Source organism: Acartia tonsa, chromosome 2 (assembly GCF_053477335.1).
Source record: "Acartia tonsa isolate MP-2025a chromosome 2, ASM5347733v1, whole genome shotgun sequence".
Taxonomy (NCBI): Eukaryota; Metazoa; Arthropoda; class Copepoda; order Calanoida; family Acartiidae; genus Acartia; species Acartia tonsa.
The window spans coordinates 47,408,496-47,435,644 of NC_137261.1; the positions used below are offsets into that span (position 1 = coordinate 47,408,496).

The window sequence follows — 27,149 nt, forward strand, 5'->3', positions numbered from 1 at the left end:
ATTAAGTTCTCATATCCTGTTAGATAGAAGTTCAAACAGTACATTTAACTCAGCATAAATTATCATAATTTATGCAGGGGTAAATTTTAAATAGGGGGGGGGAGGAGTAATAATAAAGAATTATCATAATTTATGCAGGGGTAAATTTTAAATAGGGGGGGGGGGGAGGGGTAATAATAATGAATTATCATAATTTATGCAGAGTTAAATTATGTAAAACTCTTGTTATGTGTGTTCTGATTTAGTTCTGATCTCCTGGTAGAAAAAGGTCAGAAAAACCTATGTTTTGTGAGATTTTGCTATGTGAAGAACATAAATGCTATGTTTTGCAAGAATTTGCTATGTTTTGCAAGAATTTGCTATGTTTTGCAAGAATTTGCTATGTGAAGGACATAAATGCTATGTTTTGCAAGAATTTGCTATGTTTTGCAAGAATTTGCTATGTGAAGGACATAAATGCTATGTTTTGCAAGAATTTGCTATGTTTTGCAAGAATTTGCTATGTGAAGGACATAAATGCTATGTTTTGCAAGAATTTGCTATGTTTTGCAAGAATTTGCTATGTTTTGCAAGAATTTGCTATGTGAAGGACATAAATGCTATGTTTTGCAAGAATTTGCTATGTTTTGCAAGAATTTGCTATGTTTTGCAAGAATTTGCTATGTGAAGGACATAAATGCTATGTTTTGCAAGAATTTGCTATGTGAATGACAGAAATGCTATGTTTTGTGAGGTTTTGCTATGTGAAGGACAGAAAAGCTAAGTTTTGCAACTTGAAGGACATAAGCAGCCTTCCTAATGTAAGAATTTGTCAGACAAAGGACATAAGTCACCTCCCTTAAGTTAGATTTTGTTAGATGAAGGACATAAGTAGCCTTCCTTAGACCAATTTTCAGTGACTTCTGTCCTAATTAGGAATGACTTTGTTTTCTTTCCATGATCCAATTTTTTTTACATCAATTAACAGCTGAGATTTTTAGAGCCAAAGTTTTGAAAAAGTGGCTGAGGAAAAAGTAACTTTTCACGAAAAATATTTTTATAAAGTGAAATGACGTGTTTTCCTCATAATTTCAATACTTTTTATAAAACTTATATAAAGATGTTTCCAAGAAATTTATTTCATGCTGAAAGCACTTTTTTCACTTGCTCTAAAAGGCATTTTTAGATTAGTGTAAATTGCAAAAACACCCTTACAGAAAGAAATCCTATTAAAAATAGTAGCAAATTGAAAGTTTACATAAACAGAAATCAAACACTTTTTATTTTATCAAAATAAGTTAAAAAACCAAAAAGTTACAGCTACAAACTTTTATTAAACATTTAACAATTTAAATAATTTTTATGTGTCTTAGATTAATTTGATGAGTGGGCGTGAGTTTATTGGTAAAGGTGGCGCTAATTCTTCCGGTAATGAGCATAAATTGGGGAGGGGTTTATTTAAGGTCATATTAATAAGTGGGAGATATTATAAGATTTGAGGGAAAATGGTTATAAGAAAAATGTATTCAGTAAAATTTGAAAAGTAGTTTTTTATATGTAAAAGTAACGTTTTTTAATGCAATAAAAAATGTATCAATTGTAAACTTGCTCTTCTTTCTTATTTGTTTTTTAACTGGTTGATAAAAAGTAATATACTAATGAAAAACTAAGAAATATTTAGCAATATCCAGTTTCTCAAGCACTTTTTCCAAACTTTGGCTTTAAAAATCTCGGCTGTTAATTGATGTAAAAAAAATATTTTGATATCCTTTGATGTAGAAAATTATAGAGAACAAGTACATATGAATCTTTTAATATTTTATTGAGAAATATAGGCTGCAGATGCTTAAAAATACTTTTTCGAGGGTCATGCTGTATATTAGCACTGTTAATAATTTGATAAGTTAAATTAGATTAATCTATACAAGCGGCTGAGTCCCTAGTATCTTGGAATATTCGAAGAGATATGAAAGGGCAGAAAAAATAGCTTAAAAAGATACAACCACATTTTTTAATAAAAATATAACAGCCTAAAAACATCCCGGGACCTGTAAGAAGCTTTATTCTAATGAGAAGCATATCGGTTCAGTGGATAGCAAGATTCTTCGCTACAGACAAAAAAGCTTACTATAATAGGATAAGTATTTATCTATATAGAAATCTTATGTAGTAGATACTTATGTCATAAAAATTTGTAAAATAATTTATCAACTGTACCATATTAAAATAATTGATTAATTTGATTAATGAAAAACCATTAATATTTGTTAGAATAACATAAACAAAATTTTATCAGAATTGAAGACAGAGAAAAACATAGAGAAAGAGAGGGATAGTGAATGAGATAATAAAGTAAAAGAATAGAGGTGAAACCCAGTTCCGATATTGTATTGGGTCTTCAAAATATAAACACAGATGAGTCTCTACAAAAGAACAGAAAGCAATTTGCTAGCAGACGAAAAGGGTCTCCACCACTTGGGCCAGGTAGTTGTCTGGATTTCACTTATATACTAATAATTTTATAAGTGAGATAGAGGAGGCAAGCTTGGACAGAAAAATATTTTGTTTAAAATTTTGTAATCATTTTATAATAGCAGTTTTTTCTTATCCTTTTCTTTGTTATAAAACGTCACATATAGAACTGGATTTAACACAAACGTAGAATGACTCAAATAGAATAGAATTTATGAATACCTTTCTCTGTCTTTGATAGCGAGTTGTGGCATAGCAAATCTGTTTTGAAATTAATTGAAATAACTTGGTTAGCTAATTTCATTTCATATTCTCCATACCCCTTTGTACGAAAACCCTTTCTTTCCCTTTTTTCATTGTCTACCCCGAACAGGCCTAGGCTATGTTTTCTTTAATCAATTTTAATTTAAAATTAATGCAATTTTTATAATTTAAAGTCAGGTTTTTGTAGTGCTTCTATATTACTGTTTGATTGTTAAAAACTTATAGATTATTCTATTATATTAAGTAGCAAGGATTTTTTGTGTGAAGCTTAAGATCTCAGTACCTACTGAAAATATAAAATTCTTTCTCGTATTCATTTGAATCCGGTGGATAGGAACCGGTTCTCATGAATACGAAAAAACTATGTCTAGCATCGTATCATATCCAGCTTTCTACGAATATAAAAATGTACAATCAAAAGATTAAAACCAGTTTTTTTAGCCGGTGCCTCCGGCACCTCGGGGCTAAAAAAACTAGTTTTAATCTTTTAATTGTACATTCTATATCCGCGGAAAGCCGTTTATAATACGATGCGAGAAATAACTATTATTTTAAGTAAGCTTTAAAGAGGTCCATTGATGGTTTTAGGCTATTACATTTTCAAAATTAGGTCTTGGGATGGTTTTAAGCTATTTCTAAGCCTCTTTCTGCCCTTATGAAAACAGAGGGCCTAGATGCTAGGTGCGCAGCCGCTTGTAACATAAAAAGAAATATTGATATGATTTTGTGTGCCTGTTGGTAAGTAGTGATGTCTACAGTCAGCGTGCGTAACTAACATTTGCGTTATTTTAGCCAGCTACAAGTTTCACTTTAATAGAGTACATGATAATCTTGTGTAAGCAAGTACAATAAATCCACCAACATATATATATCTGTAAAATGTCTAAGTTTAGTAGAAACGTCAAATTATTAATATTAAAAGAGACATTAGAGGACAACTTTTTTAACATTGAAAATAAAAAGACAGAGTTTAGAGCATGAAAAAATCAATTATATGACTGGATAACTGTCGGACAGGGGATATGTATTATAAAAAAAATTAATAGTAGAAAAAGAATGCAGACTCAAATTTTAATAATTTTAATAAAGAGCCAGATAAAAGGATAAAACTATCCAAAGGATTAAATCTACAATCAAAATAGCCTAAAACCATCCCGTGGAGTATGTGAAGCTTCCTTATAAGGGAGAACTCAATCAGTTTAGTAGTTGTTGATATCATAAGCTTCAGACAAAAGAAACCTACCTACTTTATATAATAGGATTTATTGTTTGAACTTTGACCTATGGATTTATAAATGTCAATTATACCTATGAAGAACAAATTAAAACTTTTTCAAACATAAATGTAATTCATCATCATTAAATTTTTATTTTATTAAAGTTGTTACCTGTCCCTTATATATAAGACACTCGTATTTGTAAAGCAAAAACTCCCGACACAAAAGTCTTTGTATTATTACATGTTTCATACTTCAATGTTTTAAACAAAGTAAAGCTTTTAAATGGCGTTTGTACTAATTCATTAAAGTACTTTAATCATAATAGCCAATATAATCTTCTGATAAAAAAAAACTAAAAAACCATTGTTTGTAAATTAAAATTTTTGATTTAGATTTAATTTACCTAATAACAATAAGACTACATTAAAGTTTAGGCAGCCGCGCATAACCCACGAATTAAAAAAAGCAGTTTGGCTACTAAACAGACGTCGGTTTTTCTGCAGCATAAAGATGGCTGATGCGTGGCTGTTAAGCCCTGATAAGTTGTTTATGCACGGATATTTTCTTGTTATGCAGATTTTTACGTATAAAAATAAATTATGAAATTAAAACTAAACCTTTGAAAACTCCTCTGAAGAGTCCAAAGTAACATTTGACCCTTAATTTTCATGCTAAGAATTACAGAGGTAGGGCACAGCAAGATAATATAAATTTGCCATTTAAAATTACCATTATGGAGAGTATATTAAAGTACTATATTTTTTTCTTCGTAATCCAATTATCAAAATTAGTAAGGTTTTCTTTGTCTGAAGCTTTAAATGTAACTACTGAACCAATTGAGTTTTCCTGTATAGTGAAGCTTTGAATTGGTTTAGGAAAAGTTTTTGACTATTTTATTTTAAGATTAAAGTCTTGTGTTGGTTTTCAGCTATTTTAAACTGTTGGTAATTATTTTTTCTTTAGTTGGCATATCCCTCTCCCTGAGAATAGTTGGAATTGATAAAAAGCGCCTCTAATCCAGGCAAATGGCACAAAACACTGTTAAAACTCATAAAAATTGGGCTTATTTTATCATTTTTCTGGAAGCGTGGCTTCTCTAAAACTTGATATAAGTAAAAGGTCTATCAAAAATATTTCATAAGGTAAAAAACATTAAAAGTTGTCGCTCATAATGGTTTTAGAATATACGTGGATATTATGATGGGGGAAAATTATCGTAAATTTTGTTAGTCAACATGGATATCATTTATTGGTAAGTTCGTTCATCCAGTAGGAGGGGAAGGGATAGGGTGTAGAGGGTTGGAATAAAGATCGTTATTTTACCAGCTACAAGTTTCTCTTCATTGGAGTACATGATAATCTTGTGTAAGATCCAAGTAATAACAAATCCATTATCTTTGCTCCTTTGAATAAATGTTTCCTTGTTAGCAGTTAAAGATCTAATTGAAATATATCATTTTATCAAAAGAAATTGAAAATAATTTTAATGTTAAATTATTTTAGAAAACAGTTCAACAGTCGCATTCAATTTTTAATATTTTTCTCTTGAATTATAAGGGAATATTTATGAGAAAAAAAATCAGGAATAGTTATTTAATAAACAGTTTCCAGCGAATTGTAAAAAAAAGATTTTAAGAGTATTTTAGCTTTGTCTGAAGGTCCATTATTTCAAGACTTTTCTCGACTAAATGGCATTTTATAAAAGTAGCCATGACAGATTTAAAAAAAAAAAAATGTCTGAATGATTTTATATGTTGATAATATTAACTACATTAGTACATATATTTTAAAAAATAATAACTTGCTTTAAATCTTCATCCCTGTTCTATTAAATATTTTTAAAAATACTTATACCTTTTTTAACAACAGTCGAATTCAATTTCTAAGTTTTTTTTCTGTTTAAATTGAGTAAGAAATGTTCTAAGAAATGTCAATTTACAGACTTTTTATTATGCGTGCAACTGATATATAATTTGCCCTGGCCGTCAACATGAAACATTTTCTTAACTTAGTTTATGAAAAAGGAGGTTATCCTATTTTATATAATAGTTGTAATCTTTTTTGTCTGTAGCGAAGGATCTCGCTAAACGCTGAACCTGTATGGTTGTCCTTTACAGTGGAGCTTCTTATAAGTTAAGGGAAGTTTAATATCTATTTTGAGGGAGGGTATCTTAACCGCTCCCAAGAGAAATCACAACCAGAAAAAATTAACCCCCCTAATAAATTTTACTTTTTCTCTTTAAAACTCAAATTGAAAATTCGGGGGGTTTCACCTTCTTTCTCCACCTTTGGTGCCCCTAGAGGCTTCTATGGTCGTAGAAGCTAGTTTTATTAAATAAAAATAATAAAAAATCAGAATACTTTAAATAAACAGCTTATTTAAATTAAAGAACAAATATAATAATTATCTCTAGGCAAAAAAATGGTTATCTTTTGAAATTTTCCATTAATCCATCCCTGTATTTAAATAAAATTACCAAATTCTGCAAAATAAACGCAAAAATATATAAAATGTGTACTTTAGCTTGAGAGGGATAACAAAAATTATTTTGATAAAAAATCACTAAACCTTTTCCTATGAAATCTGGTTTCAATAAGTTTATTTTTAAAGTTTTTATAAAAAAAAAATATATATTCTGTGGGCCCCTAGCGGCCAGGTTAGGAAGGGGTGGACCTGAAAATAAGCTAAAACCATCATTGGACACCTATGTGAAGCTTCTCTAAATTGGAGAACTCAATCGGTTACGTGGTCAGCGATATTAAATAAGATTATGTCTTATTTTAAATAAAAATACATTATATTATAATTTATATTTTGAAATTTAGTTATCTTTCTCTTTTTAGTAATGTTCATATGTACATTTGTATAAGAATTAAACAGGAATCTTATGGTTCATTACGCACCATTTTGGTTTCCTTACAAACTTCATACAAATTTCTGCTTTTACACAGTGAAATTTTTACAGAATTTTTAAAGTTGTTCTTAAAACAAAAGTAGAAAATTCCTTTGCTTTAAAACAGCCTCAGTGAATCAGTTCATTGCCATGCAAATTAAGGAAGGCCATTACGGGTTTGTTGTCTGTAAACCATTTGGGGGTAAAATTAAAAAAGTCCTTATGGCATGTTTTTTTTCCACAGTACAAGTTTTCAATTAGTTTTTATTTATGATAAATCATAAATGCAAAGATAATTTATATCAATAATTCTAAAATTATACTTTTATTGAATTTAAATTATTAAGGAGAATTTTTCTATTAAGATGTATTGTTTTGGATTTATCAAAAACTATAAGTACAAGTGACTCCTTTTTTCAGGGATGTTAAGTATAAGTTCTAGGCTATTTTGAGGAGGAATAGGTCAACCCCCTAAGAGCAAAAGTTTTACCTGAGAAAGAGGGGCGAGGAGTAAAGATTTCTTTTTTCATACTATCATATTCACATAGGTCTTCACAAAGAATGTGATAATTATCAGGAATCTTTAGTGTTAAGGCAATGGACGATAAATTGATATACACCCCTAATGATGATAAACAAATAACTCCTTAAGTTCTGTATTTCAAATTAATAATGGAAGAATTTAGAATGTTTAAATTGTTACTTTTTAACTAAGATTTCACAAGAAGTCCTCAAAGTTTTTAAGACTATAAATGAGAGAATGTGCTTTTAAAACTTTGGATACCAGAATTATTTACACAGTCCAATATCTCTCTTCCTCTCTGTGTATCGTAGTTGTCTCAGAAAGTATCTTTTTTTTCTATTTTGATTGGTAAAAGATAGAGGCAAAATAATCGTTACATTATTAAAAAAATTATTCCTGTAAGAAAAAAATATTTTGTTAATTTAAATATCCACATTTTCCATATATTACTTTATTGAAACAGTTTTATTAATATATTAGCAAATGCATTATGTACAATTTATAATTAAGCCCTTTTTTTGCTAAAATAATATATAAACACTTGTTTAACATTATACGTATAAAATAGTATTGTTTTAGATAACTAATATTATATTTTTTGTAAATTATATCATTATCTTTTAATTTATCCTATTTTGACTACTGTTGGCTGCGGTTCTTCATTCAGAGATTCTTTAATTATATAATGATTATCGGGATAGCCAACACCCCTCCCCGCCTAGTATTAGATTAAAAGAACTATTAGGTTTGTAATAAGCGCAGCAATAACAAGTAAATTTTAATTGTAGATATAAAAAAAATATTATTTTCAAAATTTTAAGCCAAAAATAAACTCTTTTAACAAACTAAAAATACGTCTAATATAAAATGAGTGAAAAATATAAAAAAAAAGGATTTTCTTCACATCATTTTATCAATAACTAACCCTGAATTTACCCTAACAAGCAACAACATGTGGATAGAAAAAAATAGCATCCAGCACACAGACAACCTCTATATACTTATAGAGTAGCAGCGCTATAAAAATGCACAACGATATTATAACTTATATTAAAGAAACATCTGTTAATGAAATATTATTTGTAATTTTTTAATGTACTTAATTTTAACTAATTAATGCATTTTAATAAATTTAAGTAGACCATGAAGAACAGGGACAATTGATATATTAATATAACCCCCGATGATGTAGAACAAAATTATATATACTTTTTTAGATTAGAATTTTTGGTGGAATATAGTTATGACACTATTACTTTTTGCATCAAGACCTATATAAATCTTTTAACTAAAGTTTAAAACCAAGGAATGTCTGAACGAATATATAAGACTTGGGGGACAAATTCTTTTTTCTCGTATTCATTCGAATCCGGTGGATAGGAACCGGTTCTCATCCATACGAAAAAACTATGTCTAGCATCGTATTATAAACCGCTTTCTACGAATATAAAAATGTACAATCATAAGATTAAAGCCAGTTTTTTTAGCCCGTGACTTTGGCAACTCGGGGCTAAAAAACTGGTTTTAATCTTATAATTGTACATACATTCTATATCCGCGGAAAGCTGTTTATAATAAGATGAAAGAAATAACTATTATTATATTATCTAGTAAAAGGTTAAAGCAAAAGTATTTAAAGTAAATTCATAGTTAATTGATCAGTTTGATTAATACTGAAAATCTTATTTAAAAAAAATATGTTTAACTTCTATAGAATTGGTAAGTAGAACGCATTGATTATGTTTTGACTGCAATTATAATTCAGGGAGGGAGGGAACATTGGGTTTTACATTGCACTATATATTATAATTATGTTTTCTCATTCGTTGGCTTAACAACTTTAAGGACTTTTATTGAATTTTGATTAGTTAGTTGCTTGAGTTGAGTTTCCAAACGTTTAAACCACTAATTGTAATCTATAAAAGGGGTAATTTTGTGAATCGAAGATGTACATCAATTTATCTGCCAATGTCTTATCTATTATATCCCTGTTTAACCTTACTTTATAACTACGTGTAATTTTTATACATTTTATATACTATTAAATTGTTTTATTATTAATTTGATTGAATTAAATATAAAAATCACAAAAAATATTCTTCAACTTTTAATAGCCACAATTATAAAGTGCTAAGAAATGCTGAATAAAAAGATTATGGGGATTCATAATTAATCCCCATTGTACTATCTATTCCTCTTAGTTGGTAAAAGAATACATATAGGATTTTTTTAGCTTTTTAAAAATTTTAAATTCTCTATAATTTTTTTAGACATTTATAACCTAAAGATGCATTTTTTCTATACCTAAATTTTCTATATTCTATTAAAAAAAACATGCATAAAAATATAACATATAAATAAAATATCTAATAAGGTCAGAAATTAAATTTAAATAAGATATCGCTATCTACTAAAATATCTGTTTTGAAATAAGACTTCTAGTATATAAATCAATAAAATCCACTGGATTAGGACCGGTTCTCAGCCATACTGAAAAATCATGTATAGCATTGTATCATAGACAATTTTCAACAAATATTAAAATAAAAATCATAAGATTAAGGAACCCCTTCTTAATAAACTGGTTTTAATCTTATAATTTTTCATTTTAATATCTGCAAAAAGCTGTCTATAATACAATGCGATAAATAAGCTTTATCTAAATATCAATAAAAAGAAAATATTCATGCTTACGTCATTTGTTCTTCGTTATTATGTTTCTTAGTTGACAAATCTGTTGGTTGGGAGTAATGGTCCTGGTACCCGAAAATTCTGGACGGGTCAGCTAGCCGTATAACCATAATTTTTCACTAAATTTTTTATAGTTTTAAATACACATATTTTAAAAAAAATTTCTATTGTAAATTGTCTTTTTTTATTATTGATTTAATTATGTTTTTTATATATAATAACTTCACTGTGAATTAGTATTGATGTTTCACAAATCTGTTCTTTCCTCGACTGTTAACTCTAAACAAGTAAGAAACCCCTAATTTGATTTAAGGTCCGCAGTGCACTGTGCCTGTGTGTGTGGGTGGGTGTATGTAAGTGTGTATATTTAACTCTACAACTACCCCGTCCCCTTTTAGCCTTTCCCAATTTACTGCCAAGTGACATATACTAATGCCCGTACCGGTTTGCAGGCCGCCGTGGTTCAGCCGGCATTTGGCGTACTGGTCCGTCCACTTGCCGCCAAATTTGCCGCTGAAGATAAGTAAAATCAAGGAGAAGTAGGATGGTAAAGGGTGGCGTTGTGGGGGAAAGCAAGTGGAGCGTGAAGCTTAATAGGATTAGTGAATACCGCACGCTGATTGGTCGACAAAAGTGTTGAAAATCCGCGAAACCTTGGCGTCTCTGCCAATGGCAGCAAAGAAACTTGAGCAAATTGTATTAATCAATTGTGTGAGCGTGTGTGCTTGGGGAGAGAAGAGCGCAGGGCATGGGATGGTAATGGGGATATTAACTGATAAAAGGGGCAGAGATATATCATTTTAAAAGGGGTAAATTGGTTGAAGTTTAGTAGATAGATAGACGGAGCATAAAAAAGGGTGGGAGAGAGTAAATTAAATAGATTAGTGCACATGAACGCACTTAACTTAAACTTAAACACACACACACACGTAACCGCGCGCGCACACATGTATTATGTTGGTTATAATACGCTCACACTATGTAAATAGTTGCAATTACAAGAGCTAAACATTAGATAGATACAAAGATACATAAAAATGGATGTAAAGATTTGTGGATATTATGACAGTGAAAAAAAGTCGTCAATCTCTAGGTTGCTAATATTTATTGGTTTGTTTGTTCATCCAGTAGAAAAAGGGGTATTTTTATTTAGCCAGCTACGAGTTTCACTTTATTAGTACATGGTAATCTGGTATAGAATCTAAGTAATAGTAAATCCAATACATAGACAAGCATACATATAAACATAAAAAATGTAAATTAGTATTTTTTATGAAATTGCCTAAATTTAAGTTAAAGATCAATGAAAATCAGACCTAAAACCACTGAACAGATATAAGTTTTACGCTGAAGTTACTTATATGACCAATGAAGGTTTTTAACTATTTTTGGGGAGGCTGAGAAATAGACCCTTAACCCCCCCCCCAAAAAAAAAAAAATGGGCGAGGCAGGGTTTTCTTACCAACTTTCCACATCAAGTGATCCTAGATGTCTTGGGGGCGTAGCCGCTAGTAGATGATATTATTTCAAATCAATGTACATCTATCTTTTTTCTATACTTTCATCTTTCTATCCAGAACTCAAATATCGTCTATAATCATGCTTAAATCTGCATTTTTAAAATTTAGAATTATACGAGATTAGACTTCTATCTCTCTTCCCCTCCCTTTCTCTTTCTCTCTCACCCTCTCTCTCTTTCTTTCTCCCTCTAAAAAACATAGACTGCCCAATTTAGCTACAAGCAAAATTTACATTTTTAAACAAATTTGATATAGGAAAAGTGAATAAAAAATCATGTTTCAACAAGGATGATAACATCCATAAAATTGAAGCATAAAAATAAAAAAGTCAGACAAACGTGTATTACTTTAGACTTAATCCATACAGATCGGGCCCCAATTCCCACCTTAATAGATCGGGGTAGAGACAGATGGAGACGTTCATGTGTATTTTTAGAAAAAATTACTTTTTTTAGTCATAGCGGTCAGACCGCTCCTTAGCCGCTTTTTAGCGGCCAGCCGCTAAATATTAAAAAAGCTGTAGAGCGGCCAATTTTAAAGCTAGGATAATCAATTTTAGAACGAACTTTTGTTTTTCATAACAAAAAAAATACTTTTTCTCACCATCGCCGAAAAACGGCAAATAACGGAAACCGCCATTTTCGGCGGTTACGGCGGTAAATGGCGGTTGGCGGCGCCAATTAATATTTTTATCTGTTTCTTATCACAATAAAAGACTAGATAAAAATTTGGCTGGTCTAGAGCTGTTTTTAAATTCGGCAGCTGGCAGCTTACGAACGGCAAAATTACAGATAGGAAATAGAAAATCGGTCAAAAATCGATCAAGGAGTGGTCAAACGGTCATGACTTTACTATTCACGGAAGATCATTATTGCTCAAGGATTTACAAAAAATGTATAGGTAGGTCTCTAGCTGTAATAGAAACCACGATATTCATGATATATGTCTATAGTAAAAGATGGACAAAAAATCGGCCATAAAATCGGCCAGGGAGCGGTCAAACGGTCAATCGGTCATAACACTACTTTTCTCAGATGTTCATTGATATCTAAGTATTCATCAAAAAAAATTTAGGTCTCTACCTTTTACACAAAAGTCATAATGTAGAAATTATGATTTATTTAGAATTTTTTTCTAATTTTGGTGCTACCTAACCGACTTTGACCGGACACCACGACCGGCACAGACCAGATATCCTTATAAAATCAACTCTTTCCAACGTATAATTACTAAACTTAAAAAGTCATGAAGTCACAGCTATCTATCTTACCTACAAAAAATGACATTGAAAAAACTAGAAAGGGGGGGGGGGTCTGTAAGAGTTAAAGAATAAATTTTAACAATTGTAAGACTTAATCATATTCCAAAAATTACGTTTATAGAATGTTTAAATTATAAATTATTGTTTTTAAACACTTAAAATATGGACATACGCACTTTCTTGTAATTATACTTGAGTTGTTACGCTTTCTATATTGTACCTAACTAATGCAAGAATAATCATTCCAAGTTTGAAATCGTTAGGCCAGTATTAGAACATATTAGTTGTTTATTGCATCCTATCATAGACAGCTTTCTACGGATATGAAAATTAAAAATATAAGATAAAAACCAGTTTTATTACTGTTAGCCCCGACAGGCCGCAGTGATATTCAAAATTTGATACTTGTACATTTTACTTTTTTAAGTTATTCTGTTCCTTTAAAGTATAACTAGCTTTCTTAAAATTTAAAATTTGTGTTTCCTTTTTAAGTTTTTTTAAAGTTATTTTAGGTTTTAAACTTCGATTACACCTTACAGAGAGGATGGTAGATCCACTGCTTAAGAATTATTAAACTTTTTGTTGATTGTAAATTGTAATTTTTATGACCTGATAACAATAAGAAAACATGGATGAGAAAATATAAGAGGAAAAGAGAAAAAGACGGCATAAGAGTAAAAAAGAGAAAGAGAGAGATTTTGTGCAAGAACGTCCAAGGGGGGGTGGCGGGGGGAGGGTATAAAGGGATGATTGCCCCCCCCCCAAAAAAAAATAATAGGAAAAAAAATAAATTCAGATAAAAGTTTATTAGAGAAAAGGCAGAAATCAGTTTTCATTTTCTTTTCGAATCTAATAAAATCTGATTTAATTAAAAAATTTTGTATGTCAATATCCGCGTAAAGCTGTCTATAATACGATGCGATAAAGAAATATTATCAAGTAAAGAAACAAATAAAAACATAGTAAATGGCATTCCATTCATCATCAACTGTTGAACACTTTGCATACTAACAAATCAGGGATCTAAAGGGATAAGACAATGGCTGATAAACTGATGTATATCCAAATGATAATACACAAAATTACCCCTTTACAATTGGTGGTTGAAACGTTTGGACACTCTTAATAACCCAACCAATCGAATTACAGTTAAAGCCGCCAAAGTTGCTATGCCAACGAATAAGAAAACTTTGGGGACTAGGGAAATTAACAGCCTAATATCCCCTCCCTCCCTGCTAACAAATATACATATTCAATTTTGCATAAATGCATATAAAGGAATTCATAATTACTTTAATGTAAAAGATTTTAGTTATTAAGATTGAAATCAACAATAATTAGAAAAGCTTTTTAATTTTATTTCTTACAGGACTGAAATATAAAAATCAAGGGGCTAGTATATTCGACTTTGTAACAAGTATGACTACACTCGTGAAAGCGAATCATCGAAACACTAAATTATACATTAGAAGATGTTTTAAAAATAGTTCTATTACTATTTATTTTCATTTTAATTTTATCCATACCACTAATTCAATTAAGTTCACCTTTACAGCGAAGTTTAGTTTACTTTGAGAAATGATTTTAAAGCATGTTAGAAGGTGGTAGGTCATCCCCATCAAAATTGCCCCCCTCTTTCTCATAATTATTATTACATAAGTATTAAACCTTCAGGTATAAATAAATATCTCAAAAGGATTGTAAGAGTATTATTTAATTGTAGAAATGCTACGTCTTTAAGAATGAAAAAAATGAGAAAAAAGGCATACTATTTATTTACTTAGAGAACTTTAGCTAAAAGCCCCCCGCATCAAGATATCATTTAGATAGGTCAACACTTCCTCATGGAATTTTTATTGGCTGCGAGAAGAAGGTTGTGTGACAATATATGTGGATATATTGACAGGGGAAAAATGTCGTCAATTTAACATGCTAATATGGACCTCATTTATTGGTTAGTTTGTTCACCCAATAGGAGAGGAGGGTATGGGGTAATGGGGGTGGAAGAGGAGAACATGAAAATCTCGATCCAAGTTTTATCCATTGTTTTATGTATAAACTAACCAATTCTTCTTTCATAGGTTAGGTAAAAATATGATTTAATCTTTTGTCTAATTTTTAGTTTTGTTTCTTGTGTTAATGTTGCTAAAATCTTAATTATAATATTTCTATCTGATTGCTTGGCCTTCCCTCAAAGTTCCAGTCGAACACTTAATCCCCCACTTATATTTTAAAAGAATTAAAAAAGGTGGTATATTTTTATACATTCCCCCTCCTATTGTCAATGTAACTAAAAAATAAGGGGCGAGGAAGGTTTCTATGCTCAACTAAGCACTTTGAGAAAATACGCCTCGGTTGATTCTGTTTTATTAGCCAAAACAGTTTGCTCCACATAACTCTTATACCAATCCTCAATAGAGAAGATTTTAAAGTAGAATTTGGTATAAATATCATTTAGATATTATAAAGTGGTACTCTATACCCAAAAACAAGTGAATCTAAACTTTTAAATAACAATCAATCTTTGAAGATTTGAAATATTAGTCATCCCATCAGTTCTATGCACTTCATGTCACATCAGAGTCCAATACTTAAAAATTGATTTTTTTTATAAAGCCAAGTCCATAACTTTATAAAGTTGAATATTCGCTATATTATCAGTTTATTTACACTTCCTGTCACATGAAGTTTAATACTTAAAACATATCAAAATATATTCATATGTTTTCTTAACCCTCATTTATATAAAAAGTATTTATTAGCGATCTTCCCAGTTTAGTTTACATGACAGTCCAATACTTTAAAAAGTTAGCCGAATTAAGGTATATAATATAAGAAATGATTAATACTATATAATTTTAAGTATCGGACTCAAACTAAGAATGGCTAAGATGCACGTGATGGATTTAGAGATATTTTAGTTTTAAATGCATTTGAATATTGTTCATTTTTCTTCGGATTATAACAGATAACAATTACAATATTTGTACACCATTTATATTTGGATATTAAAAATATATTAATATTATTAATATATTTAAAAAATAATGAAAATAACAACCACACTACAATCCCCTATTGCTACGCCCATTTAAAATCTTCAACCCTTTCTTTCAGCTGTTTTTTTTTGTTTGTTTTGTATTGGTCTGCTGCTAGACCATAAATAGAAATGTAGCGGGAGTGTAAATATGTTTAAAATGTCAAAAAGGTTTATAGGTATGTTTTTATTAATATAAATTATCAAAATTTGATTTTAACAGCATTTTAAATTACATAACCTTTTATAAAGATGCGATGTATCTCTACAATTCATTTATTCAGATTTTTCAAAAATAGACTTTTTTTATGTATTATTTACTGATTTGTGTTTTTTCCTTTACAGGACGATTGAGAATGAAAACTTATGTTTTTGAAATATATACAGTGTGTTTTTTTTTATGAGAACTTTTTTTAAAGCAATTTTACCCTACTTATTGTTATCAGAATTTAATGATTAATGGCTTATTCTCTTCTTTTTTATAACAATTTATAGAAAAGCAAAATAATATTTCAGTTTTTATTTAAAAAGTACAGTAAATTAAAAAAAATCTAAACTAAGGTGTCAACATCTAAAACTGGTTTGCGCATTTTTCTTATGATCAAATCTTCTACCCTTTGCAAGAATGGCTGCAAAACGCTTCAAAGTTGAGATATAGAAATAAAAATTTATACAGATACTATTGGTGTCATGTACTAGAACATTTAAAGTTGAGGGCCATATGTCAACCAAATTACTCCCTCCATTCATGCAAAGGGTAGAAGATTTGATCATAAGAAAAATGCGCTAAAACCATTTTTAGATGTTGACACTATTGATTTTTTTAGACAAACTTATTAGAAACGTAATTAGATAAAGACCTCGTCAAGTTTTTACAGGTTGATACATTTTTTTTTTTGATATAAACTTATTGTTAGTCTGTGGCAAGTTTTGTGGTATTTTGAGAAGTGGATATTAGTTACCCACTTAATTCATTTCGCTTTAAAAAAAACAAGAAAAATGCATTTTTTAATTAACACAATACATAAAACTTATGGAAAATTACCACTGTAATTGTTTCACCCTTAGCTTTCCGTCGATCTTATAATGTTATGTTTTTTTTATTTCTATATTCGTTGAAAATTTCTGTAATACGATGCTTTACATTATTTTTCAGTATGATGGAGAACCGGTTCTAATCCAGTGGATATCAATCGGTTTCGAAGCCGCACTGCAAAACTTAGGGCAAATTCTCTAGCATCTCACATGGTTTTGCTAACAGGATATGGCGCTGAAAAAATCTCCATCATTTCGTGAAAAAAATTTTTGTTCTTACTCCCAAAATTGGTATGATGTCTCTTAAACTGATTTTCATACAGGCAGCAATTGGGATAGAAATTCCCAATAATAAATATTATTTTTTATCGCATAGTATTATAGTCAACGTTCCGCGGATATTAAAAGGAAAAAAAAATGGAATCAAAAATAGTTTTCTCAGCCCCGGGCAAATAAAACTGTAATTAATTTTTTAAAATTGTCTGTAATACGATGCTATTCATGATTATCCAGTAAGGCTTAGAACCGGTTCTAATCCAGGGGATATTTATCAGTCTCAAAGTCATACTGGAAATGTGTTTATTTGTTTGTGTATACCTATCTCTACATCTGTATACCTGTCTGTATAGATATACATTATCTAATATTAGACCAGCAATAGATGTAATAATTTATAGATGTATATCCACAAGGATGAAATATCTAATTTAATAATATTACTCTATATTATTACTATATCTATTATAAAATTTAAAATAGCATGTAGCTAAGAGTAGATGATATATCTAATATATTTATGTTACTCTATATTATTACTATATCTATTATAAAATTGAAAATAGCATGTAGCTAAGAGTAGATGATATATCTAAGATATTTATGTTACTCTATATTATTACTATATCTATTATAAAATTGAAAATAGCATGTAGCTAGAAGTAGATGATATATCTAATATATTTATGTTACTCTATATTATTACTATATCTATTATAAAATTGAAAATAGCATGTAGCTAAGAGTAGATGATATATCTAATATATTTATGTTACTCTATATTATTACTATATCTATTATAAAATTGAAAATAGCATGTAGCTAGAAGTAGATGATATATCTAATATATTTATGTTACTCTATATTATTACTATATCTATTATAAAATTTAAAATAGCATGTAGCTAGAAGTAGATGATATATCTAATATATTTATGTTACTCTATATTATTACTATATCTATTATAAAATTTAAAATAGCATGTAGCTAGGAGTAGATAATATATCTAATATATTTTATTACTCTATATTATCACTATATCTATTATAAAATTGAAAATAACATGTAGCTAGGAGTAGATAATATATCTAATATATTTATATTACTCTATAGTATTACTATATCTATTATAAAATTAGATGATATATCTAATATATTTATGTTACTCTATATTATTACTATATCTATTATAAAATTTAAAATAGCATGTAGCTAGGAGTAGATAATATATCTAATATATTTTATTACTCTATATTATCACTATATCTATTATAAAATTGAAAATAACATGTAGCTATGGGCAGATAATATATCCACCACTATGCAAAATCAAGGGCTAACAACATAAAGTTAGATTACATTTTTATGATAGTAATATAAGAACAATATTTTTCTATGATTGCTAGCCAATAGGGTTTAAATAAAAACATTAATGGTTTTGAGCTATTTTCTATTGGGTGAAATACTCCTCTTACTCAATTAATTATATTCTAGCTATCTATAATACAAAGTATTGGTATCCGCTTGCTTTCCAGGGATTAATCCAACTGGTCTGGTGGTGGTTACAGTACGGCATGCAGCAGGGGGTGTAGAGGGATGTCAACAACCCCTTAAATTTGAAAATTGGAATTGCTTGCCTTCGACTATTTTACCCCCTATATACTTGCTGGATACTTGCTGTGCACGCCACTGGATGATTTTAAGTTATTTAGGAGTGGTGTCACATCCCCCCAACACTAAATATTCCTTTTAAAACTTTGGATGAGTCCCCTTAAAGGTAGGGGTGAAGCATTAGAGTAAAACACTAGAGGGAAAAATTGTTAAATAACTGTATCTCCCCATCGCAACCGCCTTGTACAATCTTTTCTATAGGGTCATTTAAAATCAACCAATGATGTCGCTTATATTAACACAGCCAAATAGCAGAAAATAATTTAGAAGCAGACGAAAGAGGTCTTTGAAAAAGGAAGGAATGTACATGTAGTTGTCTGTATATACATCAATACTATAGATCTGTTGGCGAAGCTACTAGTTTGCTAAGTAGAATTTTTGAAATTATTTTTTGGAAGGTATTGTTATTAAATAAATTGTAGCTACACCAGTTATGAGACCCCTCTGTGTAAATTGAATATCTTAGATTGTGCAAATACTCCCTCGAACGTCTCTCTCTATCTCTCTCTCCTTCTCTTAAAATTCCCATCTCTGAGACCCCTAATTTTACTTTATCTCAAACTATTAGATTGATCAAAGAAAATACTTCAAGAAATTAAATATTTAAAATAATGCATTATAAACATTTATCTGCTATTTAATAGTAAAATTTAACAACTGATGATATCAAGAAGTATTCGTTTTTATTTAGATTTAGATAAGCTGACAAAAAGTTTCACAAATTTTCGAAACTATTTTGATGCTGAAATGAAAAATCTTTCCTCGTTACCATTATGGATTAAATTACGTGATAGAGTAAACACTCAACTTCCAGAGGTATCCTTAAAAAAGCTATGTTGTGCATATATTTAGTAAAGTCCAGCAATTGGATAGAAAACATAACAAAAGTGTATGTTGTCTTTCTTAATACCAGCCGATAAAATCGCGTTTTCCCCATGTTTATCTTGAGTTTATTCAATTGAATTTTAATTTAAACTTTGAAATAAAGGATAGGAACACTCTATAGTGACGTCTATTATGTATGTTATAGGCCTGGCGCAACCAATTTGTAAAGCTCTGCGCATCAAGCACGAAACAAACCTGTGCAAAAATATTAAAAATATTAACAAAAATCTGACAAAATTTGCAAAGAAAACTAGTTTATTAATTAGATTTTAGATTGAGTTTATGGAGTTTAGCGGAGAAAGTTTTAGAGATCATAGGGGGCACATTGAAAGACATTTATGGAAAATTAGTAAATATTTGTAAAATAACGTCAATAAGTTGTATAGAAACATTAGAATTGTTTCCAGTATAGTTTAGAAACCAATTAAAATGCATTGGATTGAACCGGTGCTTAGCCATAATCATGTATCGTCTCGTATTATAGCCAGTTTCTTATCAATATTATATTAATAATCATTATATTTATTACAGTTTTGTTATACCCGAGGGTCTTTAATATCCGCGGACAAGTGTCTATAATTCGATGCAATAAATAACTAATGTTGACTTAAGTTAAAACTGTTTATTGATTGATTTAATGCTTTCTTATTAAAAGCTAAGCTACTCTCAAACTACATTGGTATGTAAGTCAGCCTGTACGGCTCTGGTGAAAAAGAAAATTTCTCAGCTGTTATTTATGTAAGACATATGTTAATTCAAAGCAGCCATACTGCTTTTTAGCCACGTTTATGTTTTAAAAAATGATTTTCAGATACCTTTGGTGTTATTTGTTCGTTTTCAAGTAGTTTCAAATTAATTTTTCAGGCTTTTCATAAAGTTATTCGAAAGTAAGTCAGATTTAAAGAATATCTGACTATAAATACTAGATTTTAATTTGCAGTTTTATTAAGGGTTTTCTCTGCCTGTCTGTCTGTTCTAAAGGATCTCGCTAACCACTGAACCGATATGGTTCTCCTTTACAGTTTTGCTTCTCATAGGTCCTGGGAAGGTTTATAACTATTTTGGGGATGATATCACAACCCTCTAGGGGCGCAACCACTAGAAATTAATAAACAAGTTATTAAGTATCTCTATAGAAACTAACCCTAGATTAATTTGATTTTATATCAATTTCTGCCCTAAAAAGCTCAGCATGATGTAAAAAACGGATTCCATAGACATCTATTCGAAGAATAACTTAATAATATCAGGTAAAAGATAGGTAAATGTCTTACTGTAATATTTTTCTTAAAATTATTCCTAGAAATCATCTTATTTGTAGAGTATATTTTAATGAAAAGAAAATCTGTAGAAAATTATAATTGTTAAGAAACTCTCAAATTAACTTCTACAGTTCTTGATTTTATTCTATTCAATTATAAGGTTTATTAACTCTTTATGAAACTCTATTGTTCTAAACTGTTTAGGGCCCCCTATGGAGAAAATAAGAAAACAAAGTCGTTGGTAAACATTTGAATTGCCCCCGGGGCCTCTTTCTAAACTTTTCATCTTTATTATTCAGGAATACAGAATGGTGTAGGTTGATACCCTAAGAGACAAACAAACGGCGGACATTTAAAAAAATTCTGTAAATTAGAATTATTTGTTAAAAAGTTTGATCAAGATCTAATTTAAATCTCGAAGGTTTTTAAGGCCACAATTGACTAGACAGTCCAATGCCCCCCCCCCCTCCCTCCCTGGTTTATTATAACTTTTGCTTGGATTTGCTTAGTCCCTATGGTCTAGAGGATATGAGAAGTTCTAACATCTTAATGCAATTAAACAGCTTCCCTTAAAAGCATAACCGAAAGAGTAGGTAGAGATATTTCCCCAAGAGAGGGCTCTCTACTTATTTTTTTTGGTTTGAATAATAAAATAGTCTAAAACCATTGTGAGACCTGTGTGAAGCTTTCCTAAAATATAGAACTTATTAGGTTCAGTAGTTTATCAAACAAAAAAACTTCTACTCTAAGATAATTCATTTTAATTTTCTGAATTTTTAAATACTTTTCTTTACACTTATTTGTTTATTCCCTTTCCTCTGATCCCATCCCTTCTTCTTTTCATAAATTTTATATCAAACTTATTAAAAGGAAACTTGTAGATTTAAAGCTTTGTTAAAGCAAACAATTAATACAGAAAGATGTAGAAGAGAACTTTTCTCTTAATTAGTAGATCACAAACTATTGATAAATGATTAAAGTAAAACAATAGCGAAGGAAGGGGTTAAATTACTGTTGTTTTCCATTCAGTGGACACTGTGCTACTTTTAATTGGGTCTTTGAATATCAGGCAATATCTTCGGGAAAATTAATACAGCCAAGTCGCTACAAAAGAGCTGAAAGCTAAAGGTCCCCAACACTGGATCCAGGTAGTCTGTTTTATAAATCTATTCTCAATACATTTATAGATATATGTAAATATGTATAAGTTTACTTTTTCAAACAAAAAATATTAACAGAGTTTCCATTGAGAAGGACACCAAGTGGGGTAGATAACAAGAAATTGACCTACAACCACCTACATTAGTGCATCACAAATAAAGGAATAGTTATTTACCGCATCGTATTATATCCAGCTTTCTACGAATATAAAAATGTACAAACATAAGATTAAAACCATTTTTTTAGCCTGCGCATTCCACATCTCGGGGCTAAAAAACTGGTTTTAATCTTATAATTGTAAATTTTATATCCTCGGAACACTGTTTATTATACGATGCGATAAATAACTATTAAAGTTTTCACTACCTATTCCTCCATCCATGGTAGGCTGCCTCCAGTTGATTAAATTTTCAGATTAGGAAATTAATTAATTTATCATTTTGCCAAAATATTGAAAATTTGTTCAAAAATGTTGTTAGGCTCTCAAGCTTTGAGTGTGCCCACCATGTCACACAAAAACAATACATTGAAAATAACATTTTAAAATATGAAAATGTAATGGTATTTTCAAAAATGTTAGGCTATTTCTATGCTCAAAATTTTTTGATATCCCCTTATTAAAATATTTTACATATTTTCCAGAAAGGATTCAAAACCGATCAATATCTTAGCCATACTGAAAAATCATGTATGGCATCTTATTACAGACAATTTTCCACGAATTTTAAAATGAAAATCATAAAAGTATTAAATAATACTAGTTTTGTTAGTCGTGGCCTTTGACTGGTTTTAATCTTATAATGTTTCATCTAATATCCGCGGAAAGCTGTCTATCACTCGATGCGAAAGATAAAGTATTAACTCCTTAAAAAATCTTCCACATTATTTTTGTTGTTGTTGCAAATTTAATATGAGAGACTTTATTTTAATGTTATTATTAAAACACCCCTACAAAAATATGGTCACAATGATTCGTGGAAAAAATTAATAAAACTTTAGAATTACCTAAAAATTGATTAAAAATTAATTCTTTTATTTTTGGGAGTTTTTTTAAATTTTTTTTTGATGTTGCAACTTTTTTCATCTACTTAATTATTTCTCTGTTTATTTTTTAAAAGCGAAGCTTTCCTATAATTATGGTCGGTCCGTACGTCCGTCCGTACGTCCGTAACGAATAGCTTTTTTCGTTAATTTAGGCTTGTTAGAATTGTCCTATTGATTTCAAACTTTGCATGGTGATTCCTGTAGTAGTTAGGTACGATTTAGAAAGCGTAGCAACTCTATAATTATTACCAGAATGTCCGTACGTCCATTTTAAACATGTTGATTTTTTTACTTTTTTAACAACAAATTTTTATGTGATCTAATAATCCGATTGATCTGATTTTTGGTATACTGATTCCTGGGACAACAAAGTACAATATTATAACTGAAGTAACTCTATAATCAAATCCTAAAAATGTAAGTATGTCCATAAACATTATTCTGTATCAATCAGTTTTTCAACAATTTTACTTACAATTTTGCTTCGACTCTTGTACATTTATATTCTGATTATTCAGTTCTGACACTATACAAGTTTTAATGTCCGTTTGTCCTACCGTTTCAGTGCTTCGCTTTTATGGATGTTGTCATCCTTGTTTATATTATAACTATTTATATGTATATCTTTCTTATTATCTATAATATCTTTCTTTCTATTTACATTTATCCATGTACCTAAAGTGGTATAATGTATTAAATTGGCCAGTTTAATGAAATATCATTATGTGCTAAACACATATGGAAAAAACACTCTTCTCTCTTTTTTTAAGAAGCAAAGCTACTTTATAGTTACTTTTGTCTGTCCATCACTCCTAAACTTCATATTTCTCTATTTTTCTTTATTATGATCTATCTCTCTCTTCTCTTTAATTTGCGCTCCAACTTTCCTATTATATTTTATCTTTTTTTAAAAGCGAAGCTTTTCTATGATTAGGGTCGGTCCCTCCGTCCGTCCGTACGTCCGTCACAGAGAGATAGCTCTTTTTGTTAATTTAAATAGGTTAGAATTGTCCTATCGATTTCAAATTTTGCAGTATGATTCCTGTAGGAGTTAGGTACGATTTAGAAAGCGTAACAACTCTATAATCATTATCAGAATGTCCGTACGTCCATTTTAAACATGTTGATTTTTTACTTTTTTAACAACAAATTTAGGTGATCTGATTATTCGATTGATCTGATTTTTGGTATACTGATTCCTGGGACAGCAAAGTACAATATTATAAGCGAGGCAACTCTATATTCAAGTTTCTAAAAATGTAAGTATGTTATTAAAGATTATTCTTTATCAAGCAGTTTTTCATCAAATTTACTTACAATTTTGCTTCGACTCTTATACATTTAAATTCTGATTATTCAGTACTGACACTATACAAGTGTAAATGTCCGTTTGTCCTACCGTTTCAGAGCTTCGCTTTTATGGATGTTGTCATCCTTGTTCCCTTTGCTTTTGCTTCCTGTCTCCCTCTCTCTCTCTCTCTCTTTCTCTCTCTCTTTCTCTCTCTCTCTCTCTTTCTCTCTCTCTCCTCTCTCTATCTCTCCTCTCTCTCTCTCTCTCTCTCTCTCTCTCTCTCTCTCTCTCTCTCTCTCTCTCTCTCTCTCTCTCTCTCTCTCTCTCTCTCTCTCTCTCTCTCTCTCTTGTTCTTTCACAAACCTTAATCATAACACAGATCTTAACACGATAAAATCCTATGTTACATTTATCCAAGCACCCCACAGACAACCAACCCACATCCTGTTGCGTCCTGATAAAGATTCTCCTTTATTTCTTGTGATAAATTAGTTCTATTCTGTGTATTAAGGTGATTATTAGTTGAATTGTGTCGGCAAAAGAGCTTTAATGTTTCATTACTTGCGTTTTCTTTTAGTTTCTACCACGCAAAACATGTTCTGGCATCCAAGGTTTCTCCCATTCTTAATAATGTCAATAATTTAAATTTTTCGGTTAGTCTAAATCTTTTAGTTTATATATGTTAGCCTGTATCTGTTACTTTCTATCTTACTAGCGTTTTCAGAACTAGCCTCTTGGTGCAGTAGGGATTTTCCCATCCCATTCTTTGTTTTTGTTTACAATAAAAAAAAATTGGGGTAGGGGGATTGTTTGTTATTTTTGTAAGTGGGGGTGTCCCACCCCAAAGAAAATAGCTTAAAACCACCACAGGAATAGTAGGTATATTCACTGAAGAGTATACCCAATAGGTTCAGACAGATAGACAGACACACATCCTTCTACTTTTTAAAAAAGATAGTCTCTTTTTGCATTCTGTATCTGTTTTCTTTTTGTGTTCTATTCTTGTTAGACTCTACTTACATACACAATCATAACAAAACACACATTTTTATATATAATTACATGCTTTAAAAGGATTGGCTATCCTATAATATAAAGTAGTAGGTTTCTTACGTATTTAGCTTAAGTTTTTATTAACTACTAAACCTCCATTTCAGGGAGACTTCACATGGGTCTTGGGTAGGTTTTAGGCTATTCATTTTTTTTTAGATTGGAGTGGTTTTAGGCTTTTAATGCTTTGAATACAAAGTCCCTATGCAAGAGGCGCAACCTCCGTCTTTGTATAAATAGGTAAGACAAGTCAGTCTGCAATAAAAGATCTTGCTAATTATAATTTTATTCCTTATCAATTAAGATATGGGTCACAAAAAGCATTTTACTTTTCTAATTTTTGGAAAAGTAGCTTAACCCATCCAAGAAAAATCACTCCTGAATAAACCTCTCTAAATTTTTGTCTTATTTTTATTTAAAACATAAATTTAAGGGGTTGGAATAACGCCTCTCCCTCTTGATGGTTGTCAGGAGGAGGGTCTAGAGAGAACTACGCCCTCCTAATGGCACGATTCACGTTACTGTTAAACGAACAACCCTTTGTTTGCAAGTACATTGTCTGGAAGTACTAACTGCAATTGTATGGAAATTAGTTTTACCTGTTTAGCAGTGAAGACATTTCCCTAATATAATCCTGATTATCAGCATTTCTGAAAATTGACTAGAATTAAAGCAGAGTAAATATTACTTTATTGCAATTATAGAAAAATATTGAAGATATCGAGGATCTTAAGATATAAGAAAATGGCTAATAAATTTAATTAACACATCAATAATGATCAATAATATTTCCCCTTTGGTGGATTGAACTTGTTGGTTGAAAAGTTTAAACAATGATGTATAAATCAATTTATATATATTTATTAAAATATATCCAGAGCCAACTCTTGTCACCAGTATAATTTACAGTCCAATGTCCCCTCCCTCCCTGGAACTGAGAGAAGTTTGTGGAGAAGCAGCTTATGGTGCCTATAAAACAATACGTCATGCTGGCCTACCATTGGTCAATTAAAATGTATATCATAGGTCATTTGTAATGTATGGCGTCATTGTTTGATGGACACTGTAAGCTGCTTCGTTTTTGGAACAATAGAAAAAATAAATCGCCGTTGTTTTCTTTTCCTGAAGGGGTTGCCTTGACTTGAAAATATATATCTTATTTTCATAATTTAACACCATAATCGACACTTGAATTTTAGCATGGAAGTTAAGTACTATTTACTATTATTTCTTAATTGTGTCCTAATAATATTACATATTACTTTCTATTGTTGTATCTATTCTTTGAAAATTTTAAATAAGACCTTTTGTTTAAATAAATCAGTTATTAGCTATTTAAAATGGGTATTGGTAATAACAATGGATATATTATTACTTGGATGTTACCCCATATTTTCATAGTACCTAAAAAAGTGAAACTCGCACCCTCCACTATCTTTTTTTCCCCACCTACTAGATCAGCGAACTGGACAAATAATGACTTAATGAGTTTTATATTGGCAACCCAAATTGACGACAATTTTTTCCTGTCATAAAATCCACTTACATTCTATATCTATTATAATACTATAAAAAGATGGTTTAGGTAATTTAATTTTTGATATGTAACATT

The 27,149-nt window shown here is 30.0% G+C and overlaps 2 protein-coding genes across 2 annotated transcripts in view; both read right to left on the reverse strand.

The window, feature by feature from the left end:
• LOC145312009 (uncharacterized) overlaps positions 1-10,370 on the reverse strand; it is a 35,934-nt gene extending 25,564 nt beyond the window's left edge. The window contains exon 1 of the mRNA XM_080151094.1: positions 10,047-10,370. Within this exon, the coding sequence (XP_080007220.1) occupies positions 10,047-10,153 (107 nt within the window). The 5' untranslated portion in view covers positions 10,154-10,370. The remainder of the gene's footprint in view (positions 1-10,046) is intronic.
• Positions 1-26,812, reverse strand: part of LOC145312019 (uncharacterized) — a 201,150-nt gene extending 174,338 nt beyond the window's left edge. The window contains exon 1 of the mRNA XM_080151106.1: positions 26,802-26,812. The gene's annotated coding sequence lies outside the window, so the exon portion shown is untranslated. The remainder of the gene's footprint in view (positions 1-26,801) is intronic.
• Between the last annotated feature and the right edge of the window lie 337 nt (positions 26,813-27,149).